At 40.1% G+C, this 21,021-nt stretch overlaps 1 protein-coding gene across 10 annotated transcripts in view; it reads left to right on the top strand.

Moving 5' to 3' along the window:
- The window catches only part of NEO1 (neogenin 1), a 535,617-nt gene that overhangs the window by 292,881 nt on the left and 221,715 nt on the right, over positions 1–21,021 (top strand). For all 10 annotated transcript variants that reach the window (XM_034783480.1, XM_034783479.1, XM_034783474.1 and 7 more), the window contains exon 5: positions 16,497–16,633. In XM_034783480.1, the coding sequence (XP_034639371.1) occupies positions 16,497–16,633 (137 nt within the window). The remainder of the gene's footprint in view (positions 1–16,496; positions 16,634–21,021) is intronic.

Raw genomic sequence — 21,021 nt, 5'->3', positions numbered from 1 at the left:
CAAGAGCATCCTGAAACAGCCAGCCACAGGAGGGGCAGGAATGACCCCAGTGTTAGCAAGGGAGACAAGGTAACAATTGCTGGCTGCACCGATACAGCACAGTGGGAAGAAGGACTTGGCAATGCTGACATTCACTGATTGAAATAGGCACAGTTGGCTCTACCAAAAGGCAGAAGCCCATTCTGCTCCCCACCTGCGAGACCCAGATCGTGGAAAACTTGGCCTATATTTCTATCCAGAGTCACTAATACTTGTGGAACCAGTGGTTTCGAAAGCGATACCCATACCATTGGTGCACCATTTGCTGGTACTGTCCACCAGGCAAGGTATCACAAAATGCATGGTTCCATTGTCTCTGCTGGTGGAATCTGAAGAGTCCTACTCCTCAAGCGAACTGGAGGCTGAGACAGTAGTTCCTCTGCCTGCTCTGAGGCATAACATTAACTGTGACAGGGCACCCTCTCTAGGCACCCTCATGCTGCCAAAGAGCATACTACAGGGTTCAGGACCAGTGGTACCCTCACCCTTAGCCTTACGATTTCACTCACTGGCTCTTTTGGGGTTCTTGGGATTCTTATTTCAGACGTCCCAGTTTCAAAGGATCTGAGTGGGAGTCCAGACAGAGGTTGCCGCTTAGGGAGGAACTGCAGCCCACTCAAGAGAATTATGAGGAGAATGATCAACCCAATAAGACAAACCCAGTTAATCCTCCTGCAGCACTTTCATCCTCATCACCTGATGAGGTGATGTCACTGGCCTTGCCATTGTCACCCAACAACTGTAATAAGCAGGAAGAACTGGAAGTGCTAATAAATAAATACAACTATGACATTGTTGGCATCACTGAAACTTGGTGGGATAATACACATGATTGGAATGTTGGTGTGGATGGATACAGCTTGCTCAGGAGGGATAGACAGGGGAAAAAGGGAGGAGGTGTTGCCTTATATATTAAAAATGTACACACTTGGACTGAGGTAGAGATGGACATAGGAGATAGAAGTATTGAGCGTTTCTGGGTTAGGCTAAAAGGGGTAAGAAACAAGGGTGATGTCATGCTAGGAGTCTACTACAGGCCACCTAACCAGATGGAAGAGGTGGATGAGGCTTTTTTAAAACAAATAACAAAATCATCCAAAGCCCAAGATTTGGTGGTGATGGGGGACTTCAACTATCCAGATATATGTTGGGAAAATAACACAACAGGGCACAGACTATCCCACAAATTCTTGGACTGCATTGCAGACAACTTTTTATTTTAGAAGGTTGAAAAAGCTACTAGGGGGGAAGCTGTTCTAGACTTGATATTAACAAATAGGGAGGAACTCGTTGAGAATTTGAAAGTAGAAGGCAGCTTGGGTGAAAGTGATCATGAAATCATAGAGTTTGCAATTCTAAGGAAGGGTAGAAGGGAGAACAGCAAAATAGAGACAATGGATTTCAGGAAGGCAGATTTTGGTAAGCTCAGAGAGCTGATAGGTAAGATCCCATGGGAATCAAGACTGAGGGGAAAAACAACTGAGGAGAGTTGGCAGTTTTTCAAAGGAACACTATTAAGGGCCCAAAAGCAAGCTATTCCGCTGGTTAGGAAAGATAGAAAATGTGGCAAAAGACCACCTTGGCTTAACCACGAGATCTTGCATGATTTAAAAAATAAAAAGGAGTCATATAAAAAATGGAAACTAGGACAGATTACAAAGGATGAACATAGGCAAACAACACAGGAATGCATGGGCAAGATTAGAAAGGCAAAGGCACAAAATGAACTCAAACTAGCTACGGGAATAAAGGGAAACAAGAAGACTTTTTATCAATACATTAGAAGCAAGAGGAAGACCAAAGACAGGGTAGGCCCACTGCTTAGTGAAGAGGGAGAAACAGTAACAGGAAACTTGGAAATGGCAGAGATGCTTAATGACTTCTTTGTTTCGGTCTTCACCGAGAAGTCTGAAGGAATGCCTAACATAGTGAATGCTAATGGGAAGGGGGTAGGTTTAGCAGATAAAATTAAAAAAGAACAAGTTAAAAATCACTTAGAAAAGTTAGATGCCTGCAAGTCACCAGGGCCTGATGAAATGCATCCTAGAATACTCAAGGAGCTAATAGAGGAGGTATCTGAGCCTCTAGCTATTATCTTTGGAAAATCATGGGAGACGGGAGAGATTCCAGAAGACTGGAAAAGGGCAAATATAATGCCCATCTATAAAAAGTGAAATAAAAACAACCCAGGAAACTACAGACCAGTTAGTTTAACTTCTGTGCCAGGGAAGATAATGGAGCAAGTAATTAAGGAAATCATCTGCAAACACTTGGAAGGTAGTAAGGTGATAGGGAACAGCCAGCATGGATTTGTAAAGAACAAATCATGTCAAACCAATCTGATAGCTTTCTTCGATAGGATAACGAGTCTTGTGGATAAGGGAGAAGCTGTGGATGTGGTATACCTAGATTTTAGTAAGGCATTTGATACGGTTTCGCATGATATTCTTATCGATAAACTAGCCAAATACAATTTAGATGGGGCTACTATAAGGTGGGTGCATAACTGGCTGGATAACTGTACTCAGAGAGTTGTTATTAATGGTTCCCAATCCTGCTGCAAAGGCATAACGAGTGGGGTTCCGCAGGGGTCTGTTTTGGGACCGGCTCTGTTCAATATCTTCATTAACGACTTAGATATTGGCATAGAAAGTACGCTTATTAAGTTTGCGGATGATACCAAACTGGGAGGGATTGCAGCTGCTTTGGAGGACAGAGTCATAATTCAAAATGATCTGGACAAATTGGAGAAATGGTCTGAGTTAAACAGGATGAAGTTTAACAAAGACAAATGCAAAGTGCTCCACTTAGGAAAAAAAAATCAGTTTCACACATACAGAATGGGAAGAGACTGTCTAGGAAGGAGTACGGCAGAAAGGGATTTAGGGGTTATAGTGGACCTCAAGCTAAATATGAGTCAACAGTATGATGCTGTTGCAAAAAAAGCAAACATGATTCTGGGATGTATTAACAGGTGTGTTGTGAGCAAGACACGAGAAGTCATTCTTCCACTCTACTCTGCTCTGGTTAGGCCTCAGCTGGAGTATTGTGTCCAGTTCTAGGCACCACATTTCAAGAAAGATGTGGAGAAATTGGAAAGGGTCCAGAGAAGAGCAACAAGAATGATTAAAGGTCTTGAGAACATGACCTATGAAGAAAGGCTGAAAGAATTGGGTTTGTTTAGTTTGGAAAAGAGAAGACTGAGAGGGGACATGATAGCAGTTTTCAGGTATCTAAAAGGGTGTCATAAGGAGGAGGGAGAAAACTTGTTCACCTTTAGCCTCTAAGGATAGAACAAGAAGCAATGGGCTTAAACTGCAGCAAGGGAGGTCTAGGTTGGACATTAGGAAAAAGTTCCTAACTGTCAGGGTGGTTAAACACTGGAATAAATTGCCTAGGGAGGTTGTGGAATCTCCATCTCTGGAGATATTTAAGAGTAGGTTAGATAAATGTCTATCAGGGATGGTCTAGACAGTATTTGGTCCTGCCATGCGGGCAGGGGACTGGACTCGATGACCTTTCGAGGTCCCTTCCAGTCCTAGAATCTATGAATCTATGAACTACAAGCAGCTGAAGGACCTCCTGAGGAGTATTGTGGAGTCACTCCAGATTCCCCTGGAGGAAGTCCAGGGCCCCACTCACAAGTTGTTGGACCTCCTTCAGACTGCTGGGCCTAACAAGATGGTGCTTCTGATCAAGAAAACTATATTGGAGCCCACCAGGATGGTCTGGCATACTCTGGCCCTCTCCCCGAAACGATCAATAAAAAGTACTTTGTACCATCTAAAGGGGAAGAATATTTGTTTTGTCACCCCACCTCTGATGGTTCAAGCTATCACCAGATGCAACAGACTGCACCAGCCTGGGTCTACTCCTTTAGACAAAGGTGCCAAAAGATTAGATCTCCTCCACTAGTGTACAATTTCACATTACAAATTGTCAGGCTTTTATTTCTAAATGTGATTTTATTAATTATAACAAACTGTGAGTTGACAAATTTCTACAAGAACTCAGACTTACATGAAGACAGTCCATGCGATGAGGGACCTCATAGCTCAGCTTCAGCTGAGTTCTCAGATTACAGTTTGATCTCATCAGGTCCTTCCAGACCATGTGAACACTCTTCACAAAGCTCCATCTCCAGTGCCTCCAGGCATGGTTATGGACAGTCTATGCTCTGAGCAGAGACAACATGGAGAAACAAGTCTCAGTTCTCCACAGTGTTCTGACATCATTCTCCTGGCGGGTGAGCAAAGACACAGGGATCACACATCTCGCAGAACTCTAGTTACGGGTAGGGTAAGTAACAGTTCTTTTCTGTAGAATTTGATGCATTCTTTTAAGACTGCTGTACGTGTGACACAACATTTGAAAGGATAGATGATTCTTTCTGCAGAACCCAAAAAGCTTTCCAGCTCCCTCTGCCTCACTATTCACCATAGTATTGTTTGAGCAGATTTAGTGAAAATTGGCGTTCTTCTCTAACTTGCAGTAAATCCTGCTGTATGATCAAATGGCTACCATTCTGAAACCGAAGCTTCCATAGATGATTTACTAGGTTAGTTAGTACCTTGTTTTCCCTTGATGTAAATTTTGGATATAAATTCCACTTTAAAAAAATTAATCTATTCTGCACAATTACACACTTATCTCCTTATGCAAAGTCTATTAAGGAATACCTTTTTCTCATTGCAGTATTTTTCATAGCCTTCTGTTTCCCAGCCAAGTTGTAAAAAATCCTAGTATTCATATACAAGACACCTGAACACTCATTCTATTTTCTTTCCTGTTTCATTCCAGCGCATAATCCAGCATGTTGAGGTCTCTTCCAACCCTAATCTTCTATGATTCTATGTTAGAATAGCAATTCTGATTCAAAATTCTACATTTTTAAAAGGATTTTTGTCCTTTGTATAAAGCAGGGTGAATTTGATTTAAATTAAAGTGATTTAATTCTTTGATTTTTTTTAATGATGATTTGAATCAGCAAGCAGGAAATCTTGACTTAAATCATCTATTTTAATCTTGTTTTGCAATTATACTTTTTAGTTATTTTCCTGAAGAAAGATTCATATTAGTTGGTAACTATTAAAATTTGGTATTTCTTTTTGCTACCCAGGAGCATATGCTGTATCTATAAACTTACTGAAACAATTATATAGCTTAATATACATTTATTCAACTTCTTAGTTTATTTTTATTTTGTTAGAAAATGGTCAGTGATGCATTTCTTATTTATTAGTTGATGATTAATTTTATATTTGATTTGTGTTAACCTGCATTTGGATGCAAATTTTAATTCAATTAAAAATGCACAAAACTAGCATTTTAAATAGTTTTATATTAGTTAAATTAAAAAAAAATACCTTAAATGTGCTGGATACATAAAAACAAAATAAGTTTATCAAAATATGTTTCGTATTTAAAACTCTTATTTATTAAACAAAGAAAGAATAATCTGTAGTTAATATATTCAGCTGATTGTTTCTAGTCACCATGTCCTTGAAGATTTTAGAAGTAGAACTCATCCTCATATTTCATTTTTATTCATCGATTGGTAAAGGAAAATAAGCTTTCCTTTTTTGACTCCTTGTTGGTTTCTCAACTCTGAATGAGCCAGTCAGTGAACTGAACTAACTGAATAAACTAAAATGAAGTAAATATTCTCTATATCTGCAGACTGTCAAAAGGTGGTGTAGCATCTCAGCAAACTCTGGTTCCAGGTGCTCAGCTAGTGACTTCACCAGTTCAGTGGTTTGACTTTACTTAAAATTTTGGAAGCATACATGTACTTTAATATATTGTTTAATTTAATTTAAATTATTGTAAATTAAGTATTGTATACTAAGCATAGGCCTTAATATAGTGTGTCATAACTTCAAATTTAATCTTAAATAGATTTATTTTTAAAGAAAATATATTTGAAATTCAAAAAATCGAGTTTAAGTAAAATCTGATTTAAAAAAAAAATCTGTTACCCTGCTTACTGAGTCACTCAGAGCTATTGGTAAATTCTTAAATAGCTTGTTTTTGCTAACTATAATACTTCTCCCCTTATGACCATGCTCACAAACATAAACTTGCTAATTAAGGTCTGGACAGATTTTTTGTGTACATTGAGACCTCTTTAAAAAAAGAAGTTAAAGTTCATGTTAAAAAAAAATGAGGAAAGGGTGGGATCTGGTCCCCAAAAAGTGGATATGAAGTATTTGGGAGAGGGAGGTCTCCTTCCTGTGAACCCTGTAAAGTGTATGGAATACTGGGGGTTTCTGATTGGTTTGATTTCCAGTAAAAGACTTGATAGTTTCAGGAATGAATAGCAGTAAAGTGGAGCTGAAAACAAGAGGAAATATTAAAGGCAGAAAATAAAGCTGTTTTTCTTTAATCGTGCTGTAGCGTTAGCTTTAACAGTGCCCTTTTCTTACCACTCGAGTCATTGCTTTTTGATAACATAACCATTTTACATTCTGTTTTTCAATTGTGGCAAATCACCCTTTATAGAATTAAAGGTTTCAGAGTAGCAGCCGTGTTAATTAATTCTTTGGCCAAACCGGACAGTCTCTAAGCAAAAGAATTAATGGACACAAATCTGACATCAGGAATCATAATACTCAAAAACCAGTGGGAGAACACTTTAACCTGTCTGGTCATTCAATGCCAGACCTGTGGGTGGCTATTTTACAACAGAAAAGTTTCAAAAACAGACTCCAACGAGAGACTGCTGAGCTGGAATTGATATACAAACTAGATACAATCAACTGAGGCTTGAATAAGGACTGGGAATGGCTGAGCCATTACAAACATTGAATCTATCTCCCCTTGTAAGTATTCTCACACTTCTTATCAAACTGTCTGTACTGGGCTATCTTGATTATCACTTCAAAGGTTTTTTTCTCATATTTAATTGGCCTCTCAGAGTTGGTAAGACAACTCCCACCTGTTTATGCTCTCTGTATGTGTGTATATATATCTCCTCAATATATGTTCCATTCTATGCATCCAAAGAAGTGGGCTGTAGCCCATGAAAGCTTATGCTCTATTAAATTTGTTAGTCTCTAAGGTGCCACAAGTACTCCTGTGCTTTTTATAGAATTAAAGAAATTGTCCTCTCAAGCTATATGTTCAGTTAGAATCTATAATTCTAAGAAAGCATATTCTTAGCAATTCAGTGGACTGCGCCTTCTGGAAAGAATATTTATAATATGTGCCAGATGTAGTGGATGTAGTTGGTTTGATGGATGTTTGTCAAAGATTTCAACAGGATTTAAAGTAATGAAATATGTCATATTCCAGCATGAGTAAATTTTAATGGTGTCAGTCTTTGCAGGTTTAAACAATTTCATTGAATTATTATTTGAAGCAAAGCTATGTGATGCACGTAGGAAATTGTGAAATTAGCTCCCCATGATAAAATATTTGCCAAACTAATTCCTTTCAAAACCTCCACTGAAATATTATTTTAAAAATCCTGGCTAACTCATACAAGAGTAAGACTCCAAGCACATTTGTTACCCCAACATGTAGTGACATTGCCATGAGATTTACCAATCACTGTCTGCAAGAAGTGACGTGCAACACTGCCTCATAGATTCAGCAATGAGTGATGCAAGTCATGCTTTTAGAAGACCAGCTCTCCTTTCCTTGGTCCATGAGGGCAGAGGATAAAAGGGGTGGAGGGGATTTGCAGTTCTGGGGGAAGAAGTTGAGGGACAGAAGGGGCTGGGTTCTCGTGGGAGAAGATTTGGGGGTTAGAGACTTGGATGGGTAGTTTGACAGAACGGGAGTTGCCTGGCTGTGGGGGAGAAGTACATTAGGGAGTCTAGGCTGGAACGCAAGATAGGGTGTGGAAGATGGGATGTTGGGCAGCTGTGAGGGGTGGGGAGTATATCAGGGGAGCAGTACTTACTGGAGAACATGACACAGCCCACTTCCTCTTGGCTTCTGTCTCAGGGGGGGCTGATTGGGCTCAGCATCCCACTTTGGGCATTTTGATTTCCAGGGTAATTGTTTTTGAGTGGCATTGCAACCTGGTGCATGGGGTCACAGTGCTACTCACTCAGATTTGGCCCACCCAACCCCCTGTCGTCATGATGGAGGGATGGCTGTGCCAAACCTGAGCACCACTGTGACCCCATGCACCAGGTTGCAACTGAGCCCAGCCAACCCTGAGACCCTTTGACACATTCCGGTGAGCTAATTTTCGGTCATGATCCATAGGTTGAGAAACCCTATTTTAAAGCTTGTACTCTTATGTTTAGCTACGTGATCTGTCATAGCTAGAGAGGGGTAGAAGGAAGCATTGGTGCTTTGTGTGAGAAATGGATGAAAGGAAATGCAATACTGTAAATTATAGTTAACTGAAAGCTGCCCTTTCAAGAGTAAGTGCTTAATTAAACAGATCTTTTAAAGAAATGTAACTAATTAACCACGTCACATGACAAAAGGCAATGAATAATCCCTTGTAAATGATTATCTAGCAAAATATTCGCTATTAGAAAGATTATAGCCAAACTCCTCAGCACACTGAAGTTACAGAGGAGTCTTTCTCAGTTGTCAAAGGGATGGACTATTCATTTTGTGCACCATGCCAAAATACCTTTTTATAAACAATAATGGCCTCTTAAATCCAGTTGCCCATAGAAACTTAATCCTGCCTCCTTGTATGTCCAACCTGTGTACGAGGCAGAGGTCCTGAGGAAAAATAGAACGTGGTCTTGTAATTAAAAACTGTTTTGTTATGTGTATGCACAATGTAGCTTTTCCTAACTTCCAAGTTTCGGAGTAGCAGCCGTGTTAGTCTGTATCCGCAAAAAGAAGAACAGGAGTACTTGTGGCACCTTAGAGACTAACAAATTTATTAGAGCATAAGCTTTCGTGGACTACAGCCCACTTCTTCGGATGCATATAGAATGGAACATATATTGAGGAGATATATATACACACATACAGAGAGCATAAACAGGTGGGAGTTGTCTTACCAACTCTGAGAGGCCAATTAATTAAGAGAAAAAAAAAAAACTTTTGAAGTGATAATCAAGATAGCCCAGTACAGACAGTTTGATAAGAAGTGTGAGCATACTTACAAGGGGAGATAGATTCAATGTTTGTAATGGCTCAGCCATTCCCAGTCCTTATTCAAACCGGAGTTGATTGTGTCTAGTTTGCATATCAATTCCAGCTCAGCAGTCTCTCGTTGGAGTCTGTTTGGCCAAACCGGACAGTCTCTACGCAAAAGAATTAATGGACACAAATCTGACATCAGGAATCAAAATACTCAAAAACCAGTGGGAGAACACTTTAACCTGTCTGGTCATTCAGTGACAGACCTGCGGGTGGCTATATTACAACAGAAAAACTTCAAAAACAGAATTAACTATATTAGCTGGCATCAGGAGAAGTTTTTTATGCTAAAGGCGTTTCTGGTGCTCTATGCTAGGTCCAAGGTTGAGTAGTTCATTCAAATCTCTCCCCCTTTACCACTACTGCAACTGCTCTAACAGTGCCCACATGTTTCCAGCATAGTGTTTGGAGGTGGCGCTGCTGTTGCTTTGGTGGCTGCATGGGGCCCAGCAATCCAGGATATTCACATTCTGTTATTATGTTGGCATGCTGCCAAAATTCTCTTGAGGAACACAAGTGAGAGAAAATGGCAATTTTTAACAATTTATAATTTAGCTAAACCCAAATGCAAGTTCAGGGGACAAAGAAAAGATACTTTTCTACCCTGTGGGCTTTCTCTCTGCAGGATTTTAAAGTCCTTTTGCAAATAATATAGCTGTTATAGCGTCTGTAGAAAAGATTACAAGCATACTTTATAGCGGAAAGTATTGGGCTAACTAAATGTGAGGATTGCTACCAGCTTTTCCTATGTTTGTTCAACTATGGAAATGTGATATTTAAATTCAGCATCCAGAAAATGCATTCTTCTAGCAAGGTTCTATTCAATAAAAACATGGTATTGTGTATCATGAACTGGGGTAATTTTTTTCTGTTTTTTTTTTAAACATTTTTCATCCCTTTCCATCAGTGTGAGTTTGAGTTTAAGAATGGCAACCACATATATAACTGCAAGCAGTCTTGCTGTTTAATGTGGTAATGTACCTTTTGGCATATCTACGAACCAAACCAGTGCTTGCTTTATATTTAATATTTTAATCTCTCAGAAAGCTAACTCGAGCCAAAGCAGTTTCAGTAAAGAAAAATAAGAGAAATGGGATATTGAGGAAAAGAAGGGGGTATTTTTCACAAGAAGGGTATTTTTGTGTTGAGCACACACCACGCACCCAGAAAGATCTGTTGATTGAGAGTTTAAATGATTCATGATGAAATGCCTATTTCAAAAGTCAGAATAGAAAAAGGTGTGCTGCTGCTGCAGCACAGAACTGCTGTTCAAATCTAACTTGTAGAAAAGGCATCCCCATATAATCTTTTTGTTTTGTTTTGATCTAAGAATATAACTTGTTTTTCAGACTTTAATTTATTCTTTCAGCCAAACACAGTATGCAGTAAGAAGTCCAGCTAGAAAAGTGAATCAATATTATTGGCAGGAATGGTAGTATCTACTACATTTAAGCAGTGGTACTACTTAACAGCATTCTGAAAGTTCTACTTGTCAGGCTGAAATTTTCATTTTTGGCTTCTCCCCAAAGATGAATTTTATTGCAAAATATGAGTAAAACTAGTTAATCTATTTTAGAATACAAGGAGAGTAGGAGCAAAATACGTATTATAAAATATAATAATGTTTCTGACCATTTTTAACAGCTCTACGATCAAAATGGGTGTAGATAGAAAGGTGAATAGGGCATCATATAGCTCTCACTGAGAAGTGCCTTTGAGTGTTTTGATATAAAATGGTTTTGAGTTTACTGAATTCTGAGCTGTTGATAGCAGTGTTGCCAACTCTCATGATTTTATCACAAGTCTTGTGGAGTTTGGGGGTTTTCGTATACCTGCACAACCCCCCCCCCAATTCATTTTAAAAGTGTGTTCTTTGAATGCTTGCCTATGTCTGTTCCACTGTAGGTATGTGTACACCCTGTGCATAGCAATTGGAGAACTTCTTCCCTCATCAGTACCTATCAGGGCAGCCCAAACACGCCCAGCTATCATGCAGGTATAAGAAAGAAGAGCCACCCTGACCTCCCTCAGTTCCTTCTTACCGCCAGAGGCAGTGGTTGGAGTAATTTCAGACTTGTTGTGACAAGTGCTTCCCTCACTTTTATATATATATTGTGATAGACCCAGGCCAGTGGGGTACAGCAGAGTAGTAGAAGGCAGATATATTGGCCACTGGATAAGCAGTTTTCTGTTCCCTGACTGACCAGAGCAGGGGCTGCTCCAGGCTAGGGTGGACACATGACTCCAATTAGCCTGCAAAGAGTCAGTTGAAGCCGTTAGTCTAATGAGAACACCTGACTCCAGTTAACCTGCAAAGAGTAAGGTGAGGCTGTTAAGCTAATGTGAACATCTGACTCTAATTAAGGCCCCTCTGATACTATAAAAGGGCTCACTCCAGTCAGACTGAGGAGAGCCAGGGAAGAGGAAGTGCGGCTGAAGGGCTGGGTAATGAAGACACCCTCAAGCCACTGGAAAGGGAGCCCTAAGGTAAGGGTGAAGAAGGCATTAAGAGAGGGAAGTGGGGGAGCTGTGGGGAAGTGGCCCAGGGAAATGTAGCAACTCTGGCAGTGAAAGGTCGGCTGCCAACAGCTGCTGCCATTAGGGTCCCTGCGCCAGAACCCAGAGTAGAGGGCGGGCCCGGGTTCCCCCCAACCCGCCACTACAGAAACATCTCCTGGGAGAGGAAGACAGGCCCCTGTCAGGACAGAAGGCTCAACTGTTCATGAATAAGCCCGTAGGGACAACAGAGACTGTGGGAGTTCTCTCACCAACCTCCTTGCTGGCTTATGATGAAAAGGGCTCAGTAGACTGTACTCTGGCCCTAGAGAGAGAAGGGCTATGTGGAGGGTCGCAGTGAGCCTCTGAGGCTAGTATAAACCGCCTGGAAGCGTGGGTCCCACAGGGACAAGGTCGGAGCTCTGCCACTATATATATATATATAAACACCTCTACCCCGATATAACACGAATTCGGATATAACACGGTAAAGCAGTACTCCAGGGAGGCGGGGCTGCGCGCTCCGGCGGATCAAAGCAAGTTCAATATAACGCGGTTTCACCTATAACGCGGTAAGATTTTTTGGCTCCTGAGGACAGCGTTATATCGGGGTAGAGGTGTATATATTCCCTTTTATTGGTAGAAGTTAGTTAGTTAGTTAAAGTTAGTTTAGCTAGTTTATAGCGGTAGGTTTTAGTTTTAGGTCTTTTTTGACTAATTTTTATCATTTAGTGAGAGGATTGGTACAGGAATGATGCCTCACTCACTGAGGTTTAAGGTCTGCCAGTCTTGCAGGAAGCCTATGCCAGTCAGTAGCCCACACCCAGCCTGTCTGAAATGTTTGGGAGAATCCCACATCAATGACAAGTGTCAAATTTGTAAAGGACTTAAGCCCTGCTCAAAGAAGGATAGAGTGGTGAGAATCAAGTGTTTACTTATGGAGGCAGCACTTTGACATCCATTGGAGTTGTCACATATGGAAAATGCCCCAAACACACCAGCTTCAGTATGGAATGCCCCACAGGAGATGTCTGTGGCTTTTGGTCCCTTTCACCAGTGCCAAAGAAAAGGCACAGTCCCTCCTCAGGTTCAGTAGCACGTTCAGGAGCGGGTGAGGTTCTGTGGCCTGTAATGTGCTAGATCATCACAATGGTCCCTTCTGACCTTAAAGTCTATGAGTCTGAGTCTAAATTTGTCAGTACTGAAGCCGGGCAGAGGCAGAGACTCTGCAAGACATTCGAGGGAGAGATACTCTCTAGAGCAGACATTCCCTAAGAAGAAGGGATTGCTCTCTGGAACCTGTGCCCGGTCCGTTGAGGCTGTCCACTGAAAGATCCTTGTAGCAGGGTCATCAGTCGTTGCCACTTTCAACCACTCCAGAGGTGTGTGCAGCCACAAGGCACCTGCTTAGACTCTCGGTGGCAATATCTCTGGAATGGAAGGTAATGGAAGGCTTACAGTAGATACCTGTGCCTGCGGGTCTCCTACTTCACCATGTCAGGAACGGGGTACCGTTATCTCCCAAACTTCCACAAAAGCCAGTGCAGTTGAGAGGCAAGCCTCCGATGATATCCCCATTACCACTGTCCCCGGGCTCAAGCTTCCTATCCCCAGATCCAATTACTTTTGCTCCTCCATTTTCAGAGGTTTCAGACTTGGAGGTATGTTTATATGTGTCCCAATCAAGAGGGAAAGCCTATGCTTCATCAGAGACTTGGAGAGCATGGGTCATGCAGCAATCACAGCACTGGGTTCCTCCCAAGGGGCAATGGCCAGGGCAAGGATGGGTCCCATGCCCATGTCAGTGGACATTCTGGACTCTGTGGGACACCCCTTCTCCTGATAGGATCTCCCCACAACTCTCATTCACTGTCCTCAAGGTCACTCCCATGCGGCACTACAACTGTGACATTATTCTCCAGTTCCCGATACCGAGATTGGTATTGAGCAGCCAGAAGTCACTCTGCTGTCTTCTCCAATACACCACCACCTCAGAATCCTGTTGCATCTTCTTCCTCATCACCAGGTCAGGCTGTTGAGGTAGCAAGCGATTCGCCACCACCAGAGGACCACAGGGTCATCAAAATCTATTAAGAAAGGTATCCTCTGTTCTGGATATTCAGTCAGAGGAGCTGTGTTGAAAGGTCTCACAAGTTGGTGGATGTTCTGGTATCGGCAGCCCCTACAAGAGTGACTCTGCAAAGCTATTATGCAGTTAAGGCATCCTGGCAGACACACTCCTCCTTGCCTCCTGAAGCAAAATAAGCGGAGAGAGGAGGTATTATATCCCCTCTAAGGGATGTGAACAATTGTGTTCTCATCCTGCCCCAGGCTCCTTGGTAGTGGCAGCTGCTAACAAGCAGAAGAGACAAGGACATGAAGCATCAACACCAAAAGGCAAAGATTCTCATCTTTGTGCAGATCACAGAATCATAGATTAGGATTGGAAGAGACCTCAGGAGGTCATTTAGTCCAACCCCAACTAAATCATCCCAGCCAGGGCTTTGTCAAGCTGGGCCTGAAAAACCTCTAAGGATGGAGATTCCACCACCTCCCTAGGTAACCCATTCCAGAGCTTCGCCACCCTCCTAGTTAAATATAGTTTTTCCTAATATCCAGCCTAGACCTCCCACACTGCAACTTGAGACCATTGCTCCAGATGACACAAATCGGGGGAGGGGAGGAGACATGTTGCAAACACTTTGGAAGATAAAGCTAAAATTCAGAGGGATCTTCATAAATTGAAGAACTGAGCTATAGACAACAAAATGAAATTCAACAAAGATAAAAGTAAAATTAAATGCACAAATACAGAGTGGTGGATAACTGTTCATCTTCAGCAATGTCCCTTCACATTCAGGTGGACCTTTGGAGGACCATGTTTTATTGCTGCAGACTATGCAACAACCTAGACCCACTCCAAATCTTCTGTCCTTGATTTTATTTTATTTTATTTTATTTGAGAGAGCGAGAGAGAGGGCTTGCAGGTAACAGTTTCTGCTGTCTTCCTCCCAGCTAGTGTAGAACCAGCTAGCTGTGCTGTTCACTTGCACAAGCACCAAGGCGGTCACGATACTAGGACTCCCAGTGTGGCCTTCCTGGAACATGGACTCTCAACCTAATTTCCTAAACTCTTTTTAAAAACCAAATAAAACCTTTTAAAGCTCTCTGAAGTGTTGTTTTCCCTTATATATCATCTTCATAATTACTTTTACCTCAGATTTTTTTGGGTTATCCAGCTGGAATCATTGTCCATAGAAGAGTCTTGTCTTCAAGTCTTCCTGGACATTTGTTCTCAGTCTGGTTCCTAATTTCTATCCATACGGAACTATTCCTTTCACATAATTTGAAAGATGTTCTTTATTTTTTAATTTTTTAAACCAGCACATCCAACAGAAAAGTTGGTTCACAAATTGGAGTACAGACCTGTAAATTATCTGGATAGAACAGTCTTGGGAAAAATTAAATGTCCTTCTGTTCTCTGTGTTGGACATAAGATAGAAGAAAGCTCCAAAGGCCTCTGTCTAATAACAAATTACCCTTGTAATCATGTTAGCATATCTCTTCCAATGGTATAATCCTAATTTAAAATGTTTTAACAGAGGAAGTACGTAGGTTGAGTATTGTATTTTGTCCACTTGCCTTTTAATAAAGTTATAAAGGAAAAAAGTGTAATTATACAGGCTAGAACGTACACAAAAGTATTTTTAGTTTTGGACTTTTGACTTGGTCAAACTCAGAAAGATCGGCTTGGTCTAATTGATTACTAATTAATAACTATAGACCAGTGAACACAGATTTTACTATATTAATCTATGTCAAAGACTATTTTATCAGAAAGATATGGCTCTGCAGTTCCAGAAGAGGCAGCTGATATACTTCTATTTCCCATTGGGATGGTTTGGAATTTATCCAGTCAACCAGGCTTTTGTTGTTTGTTTCTCAGTTTTACTTTTAGTGATGTATGTGTACTTGTATTGTGTACAGTTGTTTAAAATTAAATTTTGCAAAAACTGAGTAGTGTCGGAAGATTCTTCTAAATATAAGGAACGGCACACAAGAAAGCAGGATATAATGGGAGGGTACCTAAGGAGGGAGGCTAGAATTACTGTTCTTTGTTGGTTTTGTTCATGAAAAAGCACTCACATGGCTTACATAATAAAATCTGAAGATAGGTAATTTTTTCCAAAGAAGATAAAAGTCAGCCCTGAATGTTCATATGGGGGAGAGTTTGTAAGTTTAGTCTTCCCATTATTTTAGATCTGTAAGTTTAGTTTTAGTGTAGGAAGCCCTGGTAGAACAGGTTTTATTTTGAAGCTCTTGTATACAACTCAAATGGCTGCCTTCTTTACAAAAACACAATTACACAGAGTATTTACAACCATTTATTTCTTATGTTGATGCTAAGCTTGGCTTTTAATACACTTGAGTTAACCACTTTCCAGCTATGGCTGGAGTGGTTTTAGTGCTGGGAAAATCATCCTTTGAAGGCAGTGATCAAATACTTATATCTTTCATGAATTTTAATTATAGTATTTTAAAATAACTTGAATTGTATTTAACTCATAAGATTTGAAGCTTGAAAGTGCAAAAAATGCATTAATATTGTGTGGGATGTATATTCAATTTAAGCTTATATTTAAGTAACGAGTCTAGTTAAAAACACACCATCCCTCTATGTTAATATACCGTTAAAGAATCCAACCTCAGAAGTGATGTAATCAGCTATTTTTTCAGTGTATTTAGAAGTTTCATTTGGAGACCTTCTATATTTCTTTCTATCAGTACTACATACAGATTAGTTTGTTTGCTATATTACCTGTATGTCCTGTCTTACACAGCTCTGAAAAATTTCTGTTACTGGCGGGAGGGAGCCTGGAGATCAGTGATATCACAGAAGATGATGCTGGGACATATGCCTGCATTGTGGATAATGGGAATGAGACAATTGAAGCTCAAGCAGAACTTGCAGTTCAAGGTATGTCGAATGTTTAGTTTTGAGAAAGAACTGATCTCCACGTATGTGAATATATTATGGAGTTTGTTCTTCCATCTTCATTGACTTCAAAAGGGATTCAGTTTTTTGTTCTTTCTACAATAAAACCAAAACCAACAACCTCAGTTGGTTTCCTAGAAATGTCACATGATTATACTCATGCTGTTTTGTACTCTTTGTATTGTTCATGATTTCATAAACGCTCAAATGAGGAATTAAATTTTTATACATATGTATTAACCACATTGAAGACAGTTGCACACATCAGATGATTACGACAATATTAAACGTTTGGCACCGTAAACTTTCCTAAAGGGAACAGTCTCTAGGTTATTAGGACTGAAAGTTGACCTACCTTTATTACCTTCTAGGTCTTACCTGACAAGGACACTGTCACAGGTATTTTTCATAATCCGTAAAGATGTTACTGTCTTAGAGTAACCCACTGGAAAAATATAAAACTGAAATCAATTTATTCACCTTATTTCCTCTTCTTTTGTGTGCGTACCATTTACATGTAAGGTTGCTCATGAATGCTATTTTTTTTAATAGAAATAACATTGAGACATATATTTAAAGACACACTTTCAGTTATGTAAGCTTTGCAAAGAAGTATACAAATAAGGTAAGTTCTCTAGAGGACACAGAAAGTTAGGTGAAATGTTGGCACCTCTTAATCCTTGCCATGTCTCGCAAGGGATTTCAGGTATGAATTTTTAATTGGAACTTTGTTCTACTGCATTACATAGAAATGCCCCCAAATGCCTGATTGGTGCATATATACTGCATCTTGTCATAGAGCATGACTGATTTATTTACAGTGGGTTGCACAGTAATGACGGCTGCCTTTATAAAAACAATTTTAAAAAACCCCACAACATTGTTCTGCAGAGGTTGCATTTCATTATGTTTTAATGGTAGTATTAGCCAATCTTATAATAGTAACTATGTCATAATATTAGAGCTTTTCATGTTTCATAATAAATGAGAACAACAGTCCTGTTTTAAAGACAATTCATTTCTATAGACAACATTTGTCTCTAATGGTATTACCTTTTATTAGTTTGTCCTCCTAAGAAAGGAAAGTGACTCTGCAACAGAGTGTTTTGGTTTACAAACCAAACCAAAGCTAATTCTGCATAGTTGGAATCTGGACTAATTACTTTTTTCCCTTTAGGAAATCAATACATTTACAATTCATTTTACTGTTTGCAGGTGCTAAGATTTTTGATCCCATTAATTAGTGCTGACATAATTAAGACTGGAAATAGACATAAATACACTTTAAATTGTCTAGAAGGAGAGAAATACTGAAGCTGAAACTTAGTGTATATACTCATTCATTAGTCCATTCATTTATAAGCCGACCCCCCAAGATGGTTAGGTAAAAATAGCAAAAACTGTTTTTAAAGTTTTTAAGGTCAGGCTTGACAAAGCCCTGGCTGGGATGATTTAGTTGGGAATTGGTCCTGCTTTGAGCAGGGGTTTGGACTAGATGACCTCCTGAGGTCCCTTCCAACCCTGATATTCTATGATTCTATGACCCTTTTATAAGCCGACCCTATATTTCAGGGGTTGGCAAACTTTGGCTCCCAAGCATCAGGGTAAGCCACTGGAGGCGCGGGATGTTTTGTTTACTTGGAGTGTCTGCAGGCATGGAGCCCCTCAGCTCCCATTGACTGGGAACATGGCATGTGCCGGAGCTAAAAGCTTTTCATAGCAGTGCCCGTTGACCCGCACATGTGCCATGTGTCCACAGGGAGCTGAGGGGCTCCGTGCCTGCAGACACTCCAGGTAAACAAAATGACAATATATTAGATATTCAGTTCAATGATTCCCTTGAGTTTAAAATCATCAAATTTTGGTGTAGACCCGTTTATAAGCCGACCCCCGCTCTTTGATGCATCATTTTTTTACCAAAAATATTCGGCTTATGAACGGGTGTATATGGTAATATACATGTACATAAAGCCAAGCACACAGAGTCAGTATACTGCTTTAGGGAGTCCAGAGTAATAAGCACAACTTTCTGTGACAGAAGTGTCCCTCAAATGTATATTCATTGAACTCTGTCTTAAATTTTCATAAAGTAGCAAGGTGGGTGAGGTAATATCTTTTATTGGACCAACTTCTGTTGGTGAAAGTGCCAAGCTTTCGAGCTACACAGTACTCTTCTTCTATTTCATGGAAATCTGCTCTCTTCAGATGAGGTCATTTAGATGTGGAGAGGTGCCTTCCAGGCTACTTCCAACCTTCTATGCTGGTTCAGGTTCCCTCTCTATTCAGATTAGTAGAGTCATGTATTTATGGTAGTTAAAATCTAGTTCAGGGTTCAAGGCATATTTATCTATGGTTGTTAGGAAGCTTTAGGAGTCTCAACTAAAGCACTAGCACATCCCAAAGTCTGATATTGCCAAAAAATCTTTGTATGCTGTCTCCGTTTTCTGACAGGGTGGAACTATACCCAAGTGTATTGTCCTGGCATACCAGCTCTGGAAAAGGAAAATGAGCAGATGGGGAAAATTGGCTAGTGGTCTATTTTTAACCATTGAGTTTATATAGATATATTTAAAAAAAAAAAAAAAAAAAAAAACGAACACAACAAAGCAAGCCATGATATAGTGTTAAATGGTTCAGAAAGTTACCTTTCAAGAGTGCTTACCTCTGGGATATTGGGTTATAAAATACATGTTAAAAGCCTCCTCTCAAAATTTACATAATTTGTTGTGAAATATTAGGTCACAGAATATCAGATTTCATATTGTCTATTTCCTCCCTGTAATCTTAATGTTAAATTAACAAAGGAAAATTGCTCACCTGAAGATTGTTATTGGACAATATTCTTTATGGGATTGCATATTAAGAAGGTGCAAAAATTTGGCTGCCTACTGGTTGGAGGGAGTATTCTACTGGGAGCAAATTACCAGTGCTCAATCTGCACTAGTTGCTTGTTAGTTTCTAGATGGAATAAAATATATTGGTATTGACCTGTGAAGTCCTAACTGATATGGGAACTTCCTGTCTGAGAGCATGCTTTTCGCCTCATAAAATGCTGTTATGGTAGTTATCGGGCACTTAAGCTGGAGCCTGCTTGGTTTAAAAGTAAAGGGTTTTGTTGAGAAGTTATTCTTTTTGAGAGCTGCTTCTCTTTGGAATTACTTCCATTTGATCCAAAATCATGAGAATCTGTTGACCTTCAGCGTATGCTGCAAATGCCATCTATTGATCTTGACTCCAGGGCAGGGAGAAGAAACTTGGGGAGACTGGTGTGCCTTTTTTTCTATGTATTTATATGCAGGCTGATACATATCTATGCAAGGTGGATTATGTGAGACCCTGTGTGTTGTGTGTTTAGATGGTTAAGAAGCTGATTATGTATTTTACAGGATCATCAAGGGGACTCAAACTTCTTTATGTAGAAGTGGAAATAAAATCAAAGCTATGAGACAAACTAAAGAAAGCAAAGAAAATCAAAGTTAAGATTGACACTGCATCCTTAACTTGTCCCATTGTGTCTGGCCATTTGGGTATTAAAAGAATCTGAGATCAGTGTTAATGTGTGACACTGAAACAACCAAGCATAATCAGACAGATCTACAATGATGTTGGCTTTACTTCTGACATTCATTTGTTTGGTTGTGTCAAAACTTTAATATTTTTTTGAAAGTTAGTCCTTTTATGCCAATCAGTTGCTATAGAATTAGCAACAAGAACATCTGACTTCTAGTATCAAAGCATTAGAGAAAAACTATTTTTCTGCGAGTGATGGTCCCTATATGAATTCCAGACATGGGTGTGCATGCGTGCCATGTGCTGGAGCGAAAAGGTTTTCGTAGCAGTGCCCGTTGACCCGCACATGTGCCATGTGCCTCCCTTGCAGCTGAGGCTGTAATAGGCTGTGTGGGTTGACGCTGCTCCGGTTCCCTCTTACCACCACATGGCTGGAGTCGGAACCCCTTTGTCCCTCCACGCTCTTGGCTCTGCTAAACTAGTGATTTTTCTAGTACCTTTCTGTATATAATTGTCTGAATAGTTGTTCCTAGTTGATAGTCATTAGTTACAGGTTTCAGAGTAGCAGCCGTGTTAGTCTGTATCCGCAAAAAGAACAGGAGTACTTGTGGCACCTTAGAGACTAACAAATTTATTAGAGCATAAGCTTTCGTGGACTACAGCCCACTTCTTCGGATGCATATAGAATGGAACATATATTGAGGAGATCTATATACACACATATATGTTTATGCTCTCTGTATGTGTGTATATAGATCTCCTCAATATATGTTCCATTCTATATGCATCCGAAGAAGTGGGCTGTAGTCCACGAAAGCTTATGCTCTAATAAATTTGTTAGTCTCTAAGGTGCCACAAGT

This window comes from Trachemys scripta, chromosome 10 (genome assembly GCF_013100865.1).
Source record: "Trachemys scripta elegans isolate TJP31775 chromosome 10, CAS_Tse_1.0, whole genome shotgun sequence".
Lineage (NCBI taxonomy): Eukaryota > Metazoa > Chordata > Testudines > Emydidae > Trachemys > Trachemys scripta.
The sequence above is the reverse complement of the archived record's forward strand: the minus strand, read 5'-3'. Positions and strand labels throughout refer to the sequence as shown.